The sequence below is a fragment of the Colobus angolensis genome, unplaced genomic scaffold (genome assembly GCF_000951035.1).
Source record: "Colobus angolensis palliatus isolate OR3802 unplaced genomic scaffold, Cang.pa_1.0 Scaffold209, whole genome shotgun sequence".
In the NCBI taxonomy this organism is placed as follows: domain Eukaryota; kingdom Metazoa; phylum Chordata; class Mammalia; order Primates; family Cercopithecidae; genus Colobus; species Colobus angolensis.
Genome location: NW_012115255.1, coordinates 2052576 through 2066962, shown reverse-complemented (window position 1 = coordinate 2066962; position 14387 = coordinate 2052576). Strand labels below are relative to the sequence as shown.

Genomic DNA, 14387 nt, shown 5'->3' with positions numbered 1-14387 from the left:
ATTAAGATCTAAATGAAGTGTTCAAAGACAGTTTTCAGTTTTGTTTCCCCACTCCACCAACATCAGAAGAACATATAATTTAGACACGTTACTTTCCAGCCACCATACCTGGCCTTTGAGTGAGACAAGGGTCATTGTATACAAGTCTCCCAGACAGCATGGTTGCTCTGTGTGATGATGGAGATATTGGGGCCATTAATAAATGCTGAGCACCTTGTGGGGGCCGTGTGTGTCTGTGAAGCTCGTCTGAAGCACCTTCCTTCAGTGACTCCACTTCCTGTTGGGTTTTCTGCAGATACAGAAGTAGGGCAACTTTGGATTAGTGCAGGCACATTGTGTGAAGCTCAGAAGTTTCACAGGCAGAGTCCTAGCGCTGTGTTTCTCGATATAGTTTAAGCACTCAAATATCTTGCATATTGCAGAGAGGAAGTGAGAGAGCTATGTGCCTTCTTAACCCTCGCCGGGAATTATCAGCAGAGCTGAGCTGTGCTGTCATGGGAACAGGGCTGTTGAAGCCAGCACTGAAGAGGGATGTTAGTTTGATGGTGGTCCTCAGTCTGACTTGAACTAGAAGGTTCTCAAAGAAAAACACAGAAGCCCTGTCTTTCTGAGGCCTGTCTGTAACATACGCTCATTCCTTCCAAATTATTTGCTGGAAAAAATTTAACAAACAATCATGGAGTAATTAACATGCTCCAGTTCCTGTCTATACTGGTTGATACTGAGTCAAGAGTATGAATGAACTTATGAGGTGGGTGACGTTGTTATCGCCAGTTTACAGATCAGGAAACTGAGGCACGGTTTAACTTGCCCAAGGTCATAGCAGTAGAGTTAAGATTTGAAATCAAATGTCTTACTGTCTTTCATCAATGAAAACTGAGCTACGATCTATCAGCGCAGCACGTAACAACACAGGAATGTCCTAATTATTTCCAATGTTCCCCAGAGTGGTTATTTTTTCTTATAATAAAAATCATCTGGAAATTTCTAGGCCCATAAGCAGCTTGAAAAGGTTGCATGTGAGGCAATGAATAGCAGAAATATTTGTGTGCCATTTTTATATCAACATGTTAATGTGTAATAATGAATTTTAGAGTGGATTTTTTAAAAAAACATGACAATTGTAATCAAAAGCTTATGTGATTTAAATACAAGATGTAATGATGATTACCAGATTCTATTCCTCTTTATATTTTACATAAGACTTCTAGGGTTCCATAAGTATAATTTGAAACATAGGACATTCCTGAAAAAAAAAAATTGCTTAAAACTATTTCAATGTGCAATCCACTTCTTTGTAAATCTTCCTTTCTTTCATCCGAATATTACATTTGACAACCAAACTCTCCGATGAGAGCCTTCTCTTCCTTTTGTGTCATTGTTCCCTAAATAAAGCAACACATGAAATTCCTGACGGCAAAAAGCAGACTCAGATCCCAAAACCTCTGTCTTTATGCAACATTTATCTTTTGCAATGGAAACGGCCAAGGAGTATGAGGAGGGGGAGAAAAGAGGCAAACAAACAAGCAAACAGACAAGCATGCAGGCTCTGAGGAAGAAACACCCCTCAGGGCGCTGTCTCCTGGGGAACTGCAAACCTCAGTCCGTTTCTGAGGAAGTGCGGTCTCTGCATTTCTGAAAGAGGTGTTTCCCCCCCCCCTTGACACAAGGCGCATGATAATGAATTAACTAGTTAAAAACTGTTGGTTGGAGAAACCCGTTCCTGTGTCTTTCTGAGCAGGGCGAGCCGAGCTGTCCGCGTGGCTGCAGCAGGAGGCCTCGTCCTCCCGGGCAGGGTCCCTCCCGGAGGCTCCCCCGGCCTTTCCCAGACGCACCCGCGCCGCGTCCTTGTTCCCCGGGAGCGGCCTCCCTCCAGCCGCCGGTCCTGGGAGCTTCACCGTCCAAATGGGAGCTGAGTTTGCAAGCTGCCAGGCGGCGGTGCGGCGGGTGCTGCTGCTGATGTCAGAGCCAGAAAGCAGTTGTGATTGGATCTAATTAGACGCCGCGGCAGCAAATGGACAAGCTCCCTGCGTGATTGGCTTCAAAGTGGCTGGTGCCAAACAACTAGCAGAGGCGCAAAAGTAGCCTCCCTGCGCTGGGAGCCCGGAGCAGGAGGCAGAGCCCGCGGGAAGCTCGCGGCACTCAGGACGCCGCGCGCCCTTCCCCGCCCTCCCTGAGCGCGGAGCAGCGCGCGCCAGACGCCCAGCCGAGGCTCCCAGCCCAGTGGGAGCAAGTCGCAGAAAACAATTCGAGAGAGGGACAGAGACGGTCGGAGCGCGCTCTTCTGCTCAGTCCTGAAAAGTGAGCCGCTCCCGGGTTTGCAACCTCAAGCTTCGCAGCAGCGGCGGCGGCCGGGAAGGAGGCAGGGAGGCGGCTCTGGGCTCCGCGCCGGGGTCTCGGCCATGGCCTCAGTCCTGGGGAGCGGCAGAGGCTCTGGAGGGCTGAGCAGTCAACTCAAATGCAAGCCCAAGAGGAGGAGGAGGCGGAGGTCCAAGCGGAAAGGTAAGGACCTCGTGGCGCGCCGGCCCCTGCACCCTCCACCCCCGGCTTCTCCACCCTGGCTTCTCCTAGGGTCTCCAGGCTTGTCTGTTGTGAGCAGCTTCACTTTGGGGTGCTGGCGGGTTAGCCGCTCCGTGCAGGGCGCTTGGGAGTTCAGATCCCGTGGAAATGTCTGGGGCCTCCTCGTGCCCAGAGGGGACAGTGAGCGGCCACGCGGTGACATGTTTGAGGGACTGGGACGAAGTGGGGCGAGGGCGGCGAGGAGCTCCTGGTGGACCCCGCGCGTCTCCGGGCCCCGCAGTCCCCACTGGCCGGCCGGGAGGGCGCTGCCTTCCGCACTCCGGAGGCCACCTCGTCTCCAGGTGCCAGAGGAATTACCCAAAAACGGGGGAGCGAGCCCTCGCGCCAGCTACTCCCATCCAAACTGTCCCCGAGGAAGGGGTGGGCGAAGCCCTGTGATCGCCTCCCCAAATTGGCTGGCAGTTTTTACTCAATGTGGTGTCCGTCGATTTGTAAACACTGGGACGTTAAAAGAACACAGGGCTCGTCCTTGGAGAAATAAGCAGAAATGAATACAGGAAAACAGAAAGAAGCATCATATTTTGTTAGTCGTAGAAAAAAAAAAAAACCCGCAAACCAGGAAAGCAGGAAAAGCAGCCGGCTGACAGTTGCCACTGACGAACTCACGCTGTGCCTTGTTACTGATATTCCCGGGGCTGGGCCGTGCTGAAGTTAGTCAATGCTGCAGCAAGCGAGGGCTTTCACATTGGGGATGGTGCAAAATTAGCAGTCGCTCCAATATGAGAGCAATGCCCCCGCTGCCATTGTCGCCTGCGTGCATGCCAGGAAGGATTAAAAGATTCTTCTCATGCCGACCCTTCTCTCCCAAAGAGGAGCCTGTGTTATTGTCAGCTCCTAGTGAGCCTGCAGGAGAAAGTTCAGTTCTAATCATGATTTGAAATGTGCCCATTTTTTTTAAGTGATGTAGAAGTACAAAGAACGGTTGGGAAAACACAGCTAGAATTGATCAGCTTTGCCAGTTGTTTGAAAGCAGGAGGCAACCTTAGGTATGTTTGGGGTTGTCCATCTTTCCTGGAGAATTTTCATCTGTGCACTGGCCTAAGATAAGTTTCTACCAGACCGTTTCCTGTACGCCCTCTAACCGTCACCAGGTCCTTGATTGTTTCTTGCAATAATAGAAATTACCCAGACAGTCTGAAGGTATAAATGTCAATAGCAAACAGTCATTCATTATGACCGAATGTCAGGAACACTGGGAGGAAATGGCCCCTACAACTTCCTCAAAAGGTTTTGGAGCCTTTGGTTTCAGAAGGGGAGTGAGGTTGTGGTTCTCATTTACCTCTCAGCTGCTAAGTGTGCGCTTGCGATTCACTTTGTTGTTTGAAATTATCGTTTTGAAACAGACCTGTTAGTGTCCTTCAGAGATAATGCCAACACAAAGTGGCATTGATATTGAGAAAGTCACTGGACTGAATAATGAATACGACTTTTAAAACAGGAAAAAGGAAGCATCATCTTTACACTTCAAGTGTTCACGTTTCCCAATATTTTTGATTAGTCTGTTTAAATATTTAGAGTTGAAGAACGTGGAGTAATAGTTCACAATAATGCAGTTTATAGAAATATAAACTGGAGGAAAGTGTTGCCTTTCTCCAGATTCACTTGCCTTACCATGAAGCATCAGTCGTGCTAGCTTAGAAAGTATTCAATTTAGGGGGAAAAAGGAAATCTGGGGAAAGACTTCATTTGCTGCAAACTTAACTTTAGCGATTCAAAATAAAACTCCTATAGCAAATATTTCCATTCCTTGATTATTTTGAATATATCAAGTCCCTTAATTTTCATAGCCAAAAATTGAAACCAGAAAGGGCATTGAGGATTTATACACTGATTTCTATTACGAAGAGATTTCTGGCATGCAGGAGAATTTCCCATGGCACCTGCCGGCAGCTATCTTGATAGGAAAATGAAATCAAACTGCTAAATATTCAATTTTGGGGGAAACGTTAACCATGTAGATGTACCTGATCAAATTAAAAGGTAACATAGCCAGCTAACAGACACATTAAATACTTATTTGCGTTTTCCTGGGAATTGATTACTTCATCTATAATACTTAGTTATTACAGATGCTGATTTTTTTATTTTATTTAAAAATAAGGTGAGTTTAAATTATGTCCTAATTGTCATGAATCTTAACAACCATAAATGAATAGAATAACCTCAGCTTTTAAGCTTATCTGATATTAAAACTCTATACTTGCCACAATTTAAAATCCACGTGTGTATGAGAGACTGTTAAGGAATTCTAGTGTGTCTCTATCGGGTGCTAACTGAAGACGTTGATAGAAGCACAAAGTAAGGGCTGTCTTATTAGGGGAATAAAGACAATTAAGATACATGCTGACCCTCTTGCCTGTGAGATGCGTATTCCCACCTAGTCTAAGGCACAAGAATCATTTTTGAAGACGCATGATAACTTTTAGTTTCCCAGGATAGTGACATCTGGCTCCTTTTCTATGTGTGACTCTGAGAGTGACTTTGGCATGATACGCTTCTTATCAAAATGATCTGTGAGCTCTGAAATAAAGCACGCCAAGGCTACAGCTGAGATGTGGCCAGGACACAATACTTTCATTAAGTACAATCCATAGTCTTGGAAATATGATTCTTGCCTGTGGAAGGTATATTTTAGTTACCATGCCACAGAGGAAGTTGTATGTATCTTTAAAAATAAAAAAATAAAAATAAAAATAAAAACCTTCATCACAGAATATGACTTTCAGGTATTATTTGGCAGGAATCTGTATTTCTCTCTCAGAAAAACTTTAAAGAAGAGTCTCAGAATATGTCTCCGCACACATCAGTCCTACTTCTGTTATTTTACTGGGACCTCGTGTTGTACAATTTTGCATTTTCTGTGTTGTTTTTCAGTAGGGACTTTCTTTTAGAAATTATTCATAAATGGTTTAAATTTTTTATGTAAATGAAAAAGTGCCAAAATTTGACTCTCATATGAGAGAAAAACAAGCTGCTATTAAAAAAAAAAAAAAAAAAAACTGTGGGAAGGACAGGGAAAACCTTTCTCATTTTCACATCAATGGCAAAGCAATGTTCATATCGCATGACACATGCCAGACATGTCAGTATGTCCCGCGCCTACCTCATTCAGAGGCGTTGGGAGAATAACAGCACTTGGAGTTTATGAAGACTGTTACCTGCCATCACTAAATACCCACAGAGTTCATTTCTCACAGAGAGTAACAGGAGATTGCACTTTATTTTATAGTTCTTGGTAGAATTATACAAGGTAATTATGTACAACCAAATCCATATTTTGTGGTTATAGAGAGTAATATCTGCCTGTATTAGAAATAGCTCAATGTGTAAGTGTTATAAAAGGATACATTTTATCCAAAAAATCATAAAGGAAAAGGCTTAAAGATTTTGTTTTGTTGGTATCAGTTCAACCAGGTAGAATAGAGGCAGAACTCATCAAAACAGTACAGTATATAAAAACAAATCACTTTAAAATGTGCCAATAAATCTCTGAACCCTGGGATCACTTCAGGGTAATATGTATGAGGAATTTCTTAAGTGTTTTTAGTTATTAAAACGGTGCATATATTCTGTTTTGTCTATCTGCTTTTCTCTCTTTTGTGAATGTATTTTTTCTAAAAGAAGCTATGCATTGACATGAAAGTCATTTTGCAAATGAACTATTTTTAATCTTCTACCCATTACTGTATACAATGTATAAAATGGCTGAAGTTTCCAGAATTTTTCTTTGAAAAAGGTTCTTTCAAGGCAAACATACTTGGAAATAGATTGAGAGCCAATCCAAAATCAGCTGGTTCCACAAGGTACGTTGAAGGCTGGGGTTTTGGAAGCGGCGTGTCAATCTTCATTAACCGGAAAGGGGAAGGGGCTTCGGGAGCCACTGGCCATGCAGGATCCGCAGTTACCCGGGGCCCGTCGGGTTGCTTTTGAGCTTTGACACAGGACACCTCTCTGAGGCATTTGACAGCAAAATAAGTTAACTTGAAATTTAGGTATTGTTCTAGAGTGGTTGGTTATACGAGTTTTAGAAACTTGAAGATGCATTTTGAGCACGAGGTAGCTCTATAAAAGTAAAGCCATGAGTCACGGGAAGGTGTGGGGAATGGGCAGGTTGCTGAATGTTGTGAAATGCAAATAAAAAGTTGGCAAAAGGAACAAAATAAGTCGAGCAGATGGATGGCAGACGCCGGCTTGCTGTGAAATGAAAATCCATGAAAAATTAATGAAATAGAAAGATTGTGCTGAGGATGAGGGCAGAGCGGCCGTGGGCTCCGCAGGCCCTGCAATGCCACCATCGTCCCCGCCGGTGTCACCCTGGCTGGCGAGGGACACAGCCCTGCACCGCCCGCCGGAGCCCCACATCCTCCGCTTATCTCGCTCACAGACAGCTCAGGAGGAAGGGCTGGATTTCGTGATAAAATCAAATTGATTCAACCGTTAACCAGCATCTAATTGTGTGGTGCTTGTTTTTTTCCTCTTTCTCTTTTTAAAAAATTTGTATTAGTGCCTCTGGTTTCTAGTGACCCGTGTAATAACAGTAATTGGAGATTGCTTCAAGGGCATTAGCTATGATGAACGAGTTTGAATGCAGAATAAAAATGTGGGATTCATGTATCCACAGCTAAACAGGGGTGAGGCTGTTCCTGCAGAAGCACCAGCCCAGAAGAGTATTATGTAAGGAAACACAGAAAAGGAAATTGTCTTTTTTTTTTTTTTTTGAGGCATGAAAAGATAACTTATGCCCTAAAAGCTTTTAATGTTCAATTTTAAAACTATACATATATATATAGTATGATATATATATACACATACATATTATATATATGCATGTATATTACTGTGTATGTATGTATATGTATACACACGGTAAAACCGGCTGAAACATTTGAGCAATTTTTATACTTCCCTACTTCTTTTTCCAAAATAGTAGAAAATGAATGTCAGTATTTTTGCAGTATGAACAATTTTGAACAACTCCTAAAACCAAAATTATTGTAATACTCTGCTTCTCATCATTTAAAAATATTGTATCAAAATAGATATTGTAGTTTTAAATTTGGCTCTTAATTACTAGCTCACAAGATTTCTAAAAGGATAATTTTCCACACTGTAAGCAAGACTGTAAAAGTGCCTATTGCCATTTTGAAACCGAATATACGAATAAAGGTGAATGAATGCCAAGTGAACTATGAAAAGCCTGGCTGCCCTTCACAGAATATTCAAACTACTGCATGTTGACGCCATCTCTGTGGTTAGGATAGCTCAAGAAAAGCAGCACGGGGCTGCACCCTGCCTGGTGTGTGGCCAAGAACCCTGATTCGTGTTGCTAAGTATTTGCGAATAGAATGAAACTAAATTAACCTCTATCTTTACAATTAAAAGTTTTTCCTCCACTCAGAGAAACAGACGCTGCTTAATACTTGATTTTTCAGACAAAATTGTTTATTCCTAGCTTTTGATATATTATACCTCCATTAAGAGTGTACCAATATCGAATAGAGACATTACATTCAAAAAGAGAAGAAACAATGCTTATCAAACGTTTGGTTCTCAGGGACGGCTGATGGGCTCTGGTGAGACTTTGGAAAACAGGAAGGGAAGGGAGCATTGAGAAATGTAGGAACTTGGAACCAGGATTCCTCTTCTGCTCACATATGTTACTGTCTCAGTATCAAGACATCCCTGTTCAGCAATTAAAATTGGGCTTTTATTTACTCATTTATTTGTTTTAAAAGGAATGGAGGACGGGGCTATTTTATCTGATTGCTTGCCTGACGTTGTTTAAGCAACGCCCTAGCAAACAGGGCTCTTAGGCCCTGAATTTCCATCCGCAAATTTTATGAGTGAATCCATTTTCCCGGAAACCACATCCAAATATTAGCAACTTAGAAACTGACATGTTTGCTTTTCAAGGGATCCACAATATCCCTCCAGCCCCCAAAATTTGGCCACTTGCAAAGATAGCAGACTTTTCTGAAGAATGATCTGTATTTGGAAATAAAGAGTTAATCTGACTTTCCCAGGCCCTCCATATGCACTGAGGATGTTTAATCACCTTTTATTCCAGTCATAGGTTTTGAGTAGGAAGAGCAGCAAAATAATTACATTGTATTATTTTATTGATGGTGAATGAATACAGTTAGTTAGTTTCTGGCAGCAAAATGGTAAATCCTCTTTGGGTTATAAAATACATATATATTGGAATTAAGCTGTTTAAATTATAAAAATGATCAATAGTTAATGTTCATTTTTTAAATCTCAAAACATAGCAGACAGGTCATCTAAATTCCATCTTTATACTAAGGAGGGGATTTTATACTTAAGAAATAGTGTCCAATAAATCATGCATTCCTATAAACAAAGAAGAGTAGCACGTGTGCTTAAGTTTGAAGAGAAATATGATATAAATGCTCAGGTGACTCAGATTTTAAGGCAATTTATTTCAACTCTCTCAGAGGTGAAATTTTTGAAAGCTTTTTTGACCTGTGTATGCTTAAAATTGTGGAATTGAGGGTGGTTTCGCTGAGCTGCTTCCAAGGCAGAGGGCAACTAGGACCCTCGTGTTTGTGTAACCGAATGGCTAATTCGGTTCTGATACAAATAGTCACACCAGCTGAAGCCTCACGAGGAACAGGGCCACACTGTGTCCGAGCAAATTCTCCCATGGATCAGAAAGAGAAACCCAGCAGTGGGGATGCAAAGGTGAAAGAGGGCAGTTATTATTTTTAGTGTTAAGGACCATCTCACTCCTACGGATCTTTAACTCAAATCTGGCCACGTTCATCACTGCATGTCTTTTTAACAGTGCCAACGACAGATCACTAATTTGCAAAACAGATCCAGGTTTCTCTCTGTGGCTGTTGTTTTGCCATTTGGATAATAAATAAAACGAACATTGCTCAGAATCTATTTGTAAACCTTCCTTTCTAGGGCCTCTAATAGATGGAGTGAATCTTACGTGCAAATGATAGCTCAACACCTTCAGGTGGTTTGCACATAATGGAAAGAATTCCCTTAAACCCCTTAACCAGGATGTGCTTTGGAGAATTTATCGATTTAATTAATCTGTGCTGCTCCATTTATTTGAGATGAAGTCTTTGATTCTTGTTTCCCACTGCCGACAGACGGAAGCTCTGCCTCATCATTTTGTAATGTCTTACATGATTTCTCAAATACATCTTCTCAAAGGTGGTATTAAAATAGGATGGGGAGCTCAGTTCTCAGAAACTGGAGCCTACTCCTACCTTAAAATGATAACCCAAGTCAAATCTCTTCTTATGGCAAAAACCGAACAAGAGTAGAGGTCCTTACTGTTTCTAAGAAGCAGGACTTGAGATCCGCAGCAGGAGAGCTCAAAGCATATACCTAGGGCACCAATAATGATTAAACAAAAAGCAGGTTTTATTAGTTTAAGTCCACCGGAAGTACAAAAATGTCCTCTCTTTAAAATAATTGCAATATTTCCTAAAAGTGTAATTGCATTTGGAAAAAAAATGCAATTTAATAAACATGACAGAAACATCAGCAGAATCGATTTTGACCTCCTCCAAACCCCAAGTCTGGCTGGGTTCACTCATCCCTGTCTGGAGCAGATGCTGTGCTCACATCAGGCTTATAGCTGTGAAAATAGCTGCGTTCTTAAAGGAAGTACCTGTCCTCTTTGTGTTAGACTGTGTTCAGGACTGAGGACGGAAACGTAAAATACATACAAGCTCAGACACTATCTGATGTGTACAATTAAAAAGGACATTGTTTTTATAAATTTAGGAATCTACAAAATTTGTGTGTTTTTTTTTTTTTAAAAAAAAAAAAACCTTTTACTATTCCTTAGGTAAAGAAAAACATAGGTAGCCTGATTTAACTACAGACACAAAGATCTTTTATTCATGCTTCAATTCTAAATGTTACTACTACAGATAACCTTTTTAAAGGACTATCCGGATTCTCGAAGGATTCTAACAGAAAGAGTTTTCAATCCAAAATATATGGTTCAAGGAGAAATTTTGAAAATTCTAAGAATTCTATGCTAATTTTTTCTGAAGAAGAAATAATTTTGAGATAGTTCTCAAAATCTTTGAGACTGTTGGAGTTCTAGGAAAACTACTAGGACAAGCAGTAGCTTTTGAAAAAAACTCCAAGACAGTAGCATGAGGGATACAGAAACTTTGACAGTAGCATGAGGGATACAGAAACTTTCACCTGAGTGATACTGAACTGAGAGCAAAAGCTGTTGCCTCTAGAAGTATAACAGTGTTGATGTGTAGCAAAGCGTTATTCCAACATCCTTATACTGTTTCACTTTCAGGAACTAAAGATGGGTATATATTCAGCACTGACTGACATGCAGGGAAATATTTACTTAAGAAGCATTTAGGAAGATCAGGTTCTTGTTTTTAAGTATAACAAATGTGAGAGTTCATATAATTTTATGTAATCACCTGAGTTTTTAATCAAATTTTTGCTTCAGGGAAGTTAAATCATGACATGGGCTCTCGTATGTGGGTAATGAATGGAAGGCATGCCATTACCATGTGCACTTGTGTGTTTGTGCAGATGTCTAATATATGCATGCAACGTAGAGGGATGATGGACTCAAGAGGTAAAGCACAAAAGCATTTATTCAAATAGAAAATGTTGAAATATTAAAAGACTCCCCAGCTCCAGAACAGCAGCAGTCTAATATAAACATTACAAAAATCATGTAAAGAAATCTTTACTGAACCTCCGAGAGCACAAATTCTTTAGGAGGTGGTGAAACAGATTATTGGTTTGTGACTGTGTTTTAGAGTATGGAGAGAAACACTGATTGCTTAATTGTAAAAATTCCAAAATGTCGTTGTTTAAAGTCTCCCTTTGTGCATATTTTACACCAAGTGAAATAAATCTTTCTGTTGTTGCCACTAATAAAAAAGTAATCTATCTTCTTACATCATAAAACAAAAGAGAAACCACCACCACACTGGTATGAAGGAAGGGGTTTTAATGGAGAGAGAAAGAGAAAGAATAACTTCCAAGTTTCTTCTTGTGCCTGATTAAATTTCATCTTTCTTACGTTTTGTTTTATGTGGCTACCAATACAGAAAGGACATTTGATTTGATTTGATTTTGATTTTTTATTTTTATTATACTTTAGGTTCTAGGGTACATGTGCACAATGTGCAGGTTTGTTACATATGTATACATGTGCCATGTTGGTGTGCTGCACCCTTCAACTCGTCAGCACCCATCAACTTGTCATTTACATCAGTTATAACTCCCAATACAATCCCTCCCCCCTCCCCCTCCCCACAATAGGCCCCAGTGTGTGATGTTTCCCTTCCCCAGGACACTTGATTTTAAAGTATGGTGCATGCTATCCAATTCTGCTCTGTTTGCAATTTTGCCTTAAACATTATATGTGTATTTAGACAAAAACTGTATTGAACACAAGTGTTATTTTATTTATTTATTTATTTATTCATTCATGTGCCTACTATGAGAGAGGCAAAGAGTGAGGCACCACAATGACACCAGCAACAGGAGTGGACGTGGCCCTTCCTCCTGAGCTTCTATTGTTTATGGAGATACAGAGGCACACACAGGAAATCCGAACAGGGAACAAAAATAAGCTTCCGTGGTCTCATCACTATATACATATATATATATACACACACACACATATACACACACACACACACATATATATATATACACACTCTATGTATACACACACACATATATATAAATTATCATCACATGGGCTTACAAAAAATAGATTTCTATTGTACTTCCTTTATTATAGCAAGTGAAAGTTCTTTATAAAACTACACCGTTAAAATATAGACCCCTTTAAGTTTGAACATTTCTATTCTTTCTACAATATCAAAACATAGTAGCTACTCAATTAAAACCCACTGAGAAAACTGATTGCGTTTTTGTAATAAGAATTTCTTAAACAAATAGCCGGAACACTCTGGGAGAAGGGAACATTTTCGGGGGAGGCTGTGGAGAGGTGGGCTGAGCTGTGGTCTTTTACCCAGGACGGCACTCAGTGTGGAGCAGGGTTTAGGGGTAGCATCCACAAGCCAGCTTTGAGGTGATGAAACCAGCAGAGAAGACATCTTCCTCGGCTCTTGCTCTGTGAAGTTCCCCGCAGGTGTGGGTGCCGGTGGTGCTTCCCTCTTTGTTGGGATTTCTCAAGAATGGGGGCCACAATCCACATCTCTGGGCTCCCAGAAATCAGCATAGTGACTGGTCTCACTGTACCCCATGAATGCATGCTTGTTGTAGAATTCATTATCAGATTTACATTGTACATTTACAGAGGGCCCTGTCGGGTTTATTTTCAAGTCACAGTTACGTAAATTGGAGTCTGTCCATTCAGCAAACATTTACTGAACACCTTTCGTTGTCAGTCACTGTGCTACACGGTAGAGATGAAGCAGGAACAGAAACTCTAGACCGTGTTCTAAAAACTCCAGAGAGCAAGTCTGAGTGTGATTTGCCCTCTCCGTGGTCTCTATTGCAGATGGGCGCCCTCGCTGTCCCCCAGGCCCTCTTCCTGGCCCCTCTCCTGCGCTTCCAGCATGGACCCCTGAGGGTCTCCCTGGTAAGCACACAGGCCTCTCTCCTGAATGTACAGCTGCTCTCTAGTCTCCCTCACCTGCAAGCAAGTCCCCAGCTCCCCAGCTATGGAGAGCCAGGCACTGCCCAGTGCCCAGGGCCCTCTGGCTTCATACAGCTGAGGGCAAGTACTGCCTGCCTATCTCATGAGCAAGTCTGGCAGCCGGGGAAACCGAGGACTCTGACTCTCAGTAGAGCATGGCGTCGTTTGTGACCAAGGACGGCATCTCTTTGCCTGGAGGTCAGTCTTGTGAAGCAGGATATACACTCATCTGTCTCACACGATTTACAGAGTCATCCATAGACTCACAAAAGGTGCTGGCAGCGCCGCCTCCGCGCAATACTGCAAATATCGGATAGGGAACAGAAGAGGCCACGGTCACCCAATGTGAATGGTCCCTCGTTTCTGTGTAGACAGCATGTCTCTTGGTCTTCCTTATCTTATTAGATAACTTTGGAATCATATCTATTAGCTACCATCCATCTATCTACCATCTACCTTACTGATCTGTCATCTGTCATCTAGACTCTAAACTATCTGTCTACCATCTGTTACCTCTTCTCTCATACACACTAACCAAGCAGGAGACCTATGTGGGAGCTACACCCAAACGCACTCTAGAAAATAAATAAAATTCTGTAATATGTGCTGCTTGCCTAGGCTCTGCTCATTTTTGGCTGCAGGAATATCGGCTGCAGTAGTTGGGCAGAGATCCTTATCCGTAATAGTACTTAGTAACGCTTCAAAACTTGAACATCAGGAAAACTAAAAATGTGAGTTGCTAAACTGGACATTAGTCAATAGATTGAATGCTGTATACTGTTTGTGCATATTTATGCATAATCAATGATAAATTAAACACAGTAGAATTCTGGGGTTAGCACCTGTACTCTTCACTATGAAAACATTTTATCCATAGTCCAGTGTGGCTGAGGACATGGCCTTCATGCCTCTCTCCCCGGGGCTTCTCTCCTTCCTTCGGTTGGGGCTGAGCTGATTCCTTGGTGTTTCCCAAGACAGCTTCCCCGCGCCTCTCCAAAGGTTAGTGTCTTGTGTCAGCGTTCTTCTCACTCGTATCAGAAAGCACATCCACAGCTGAGGACATTCCAACTTCAGATTCGAGTCCAGCCGCGTGGCCTTCTGTCCTGGAAGTGAACGTCTTTGCTCCTGGCTCTCTCGGGTGTCACCCTGGGTGGGGTGGGTG

General features: G+C 42.0%; 1 protein-coding gene across 1 annotated transcript in view; it reads left to right on the top strand.

Annotated features, from left to right (window-relative positions):
• The first annotated feature begins 2049 nt into the window (after positions 1-2049).
• The window catches only part of ADARB2 (adenosine deaminase, RNA-specific, B2 (non-functional)), a 529062-nt gene continuing 516724 nt past the window's right edge, over positions 2050-14387 (top strand). The window contains exon 1 of the mRNA XM_011942292.1: positions 2050-2502. Coding sequence (XP_011797682.1) covers positions 2403-2502 — 100 coding nt within the window. The 5' untranslated portion in view covers positions 2050-2402. The remainder of the gene's footprint in view (positions 2503-14387) is intronic.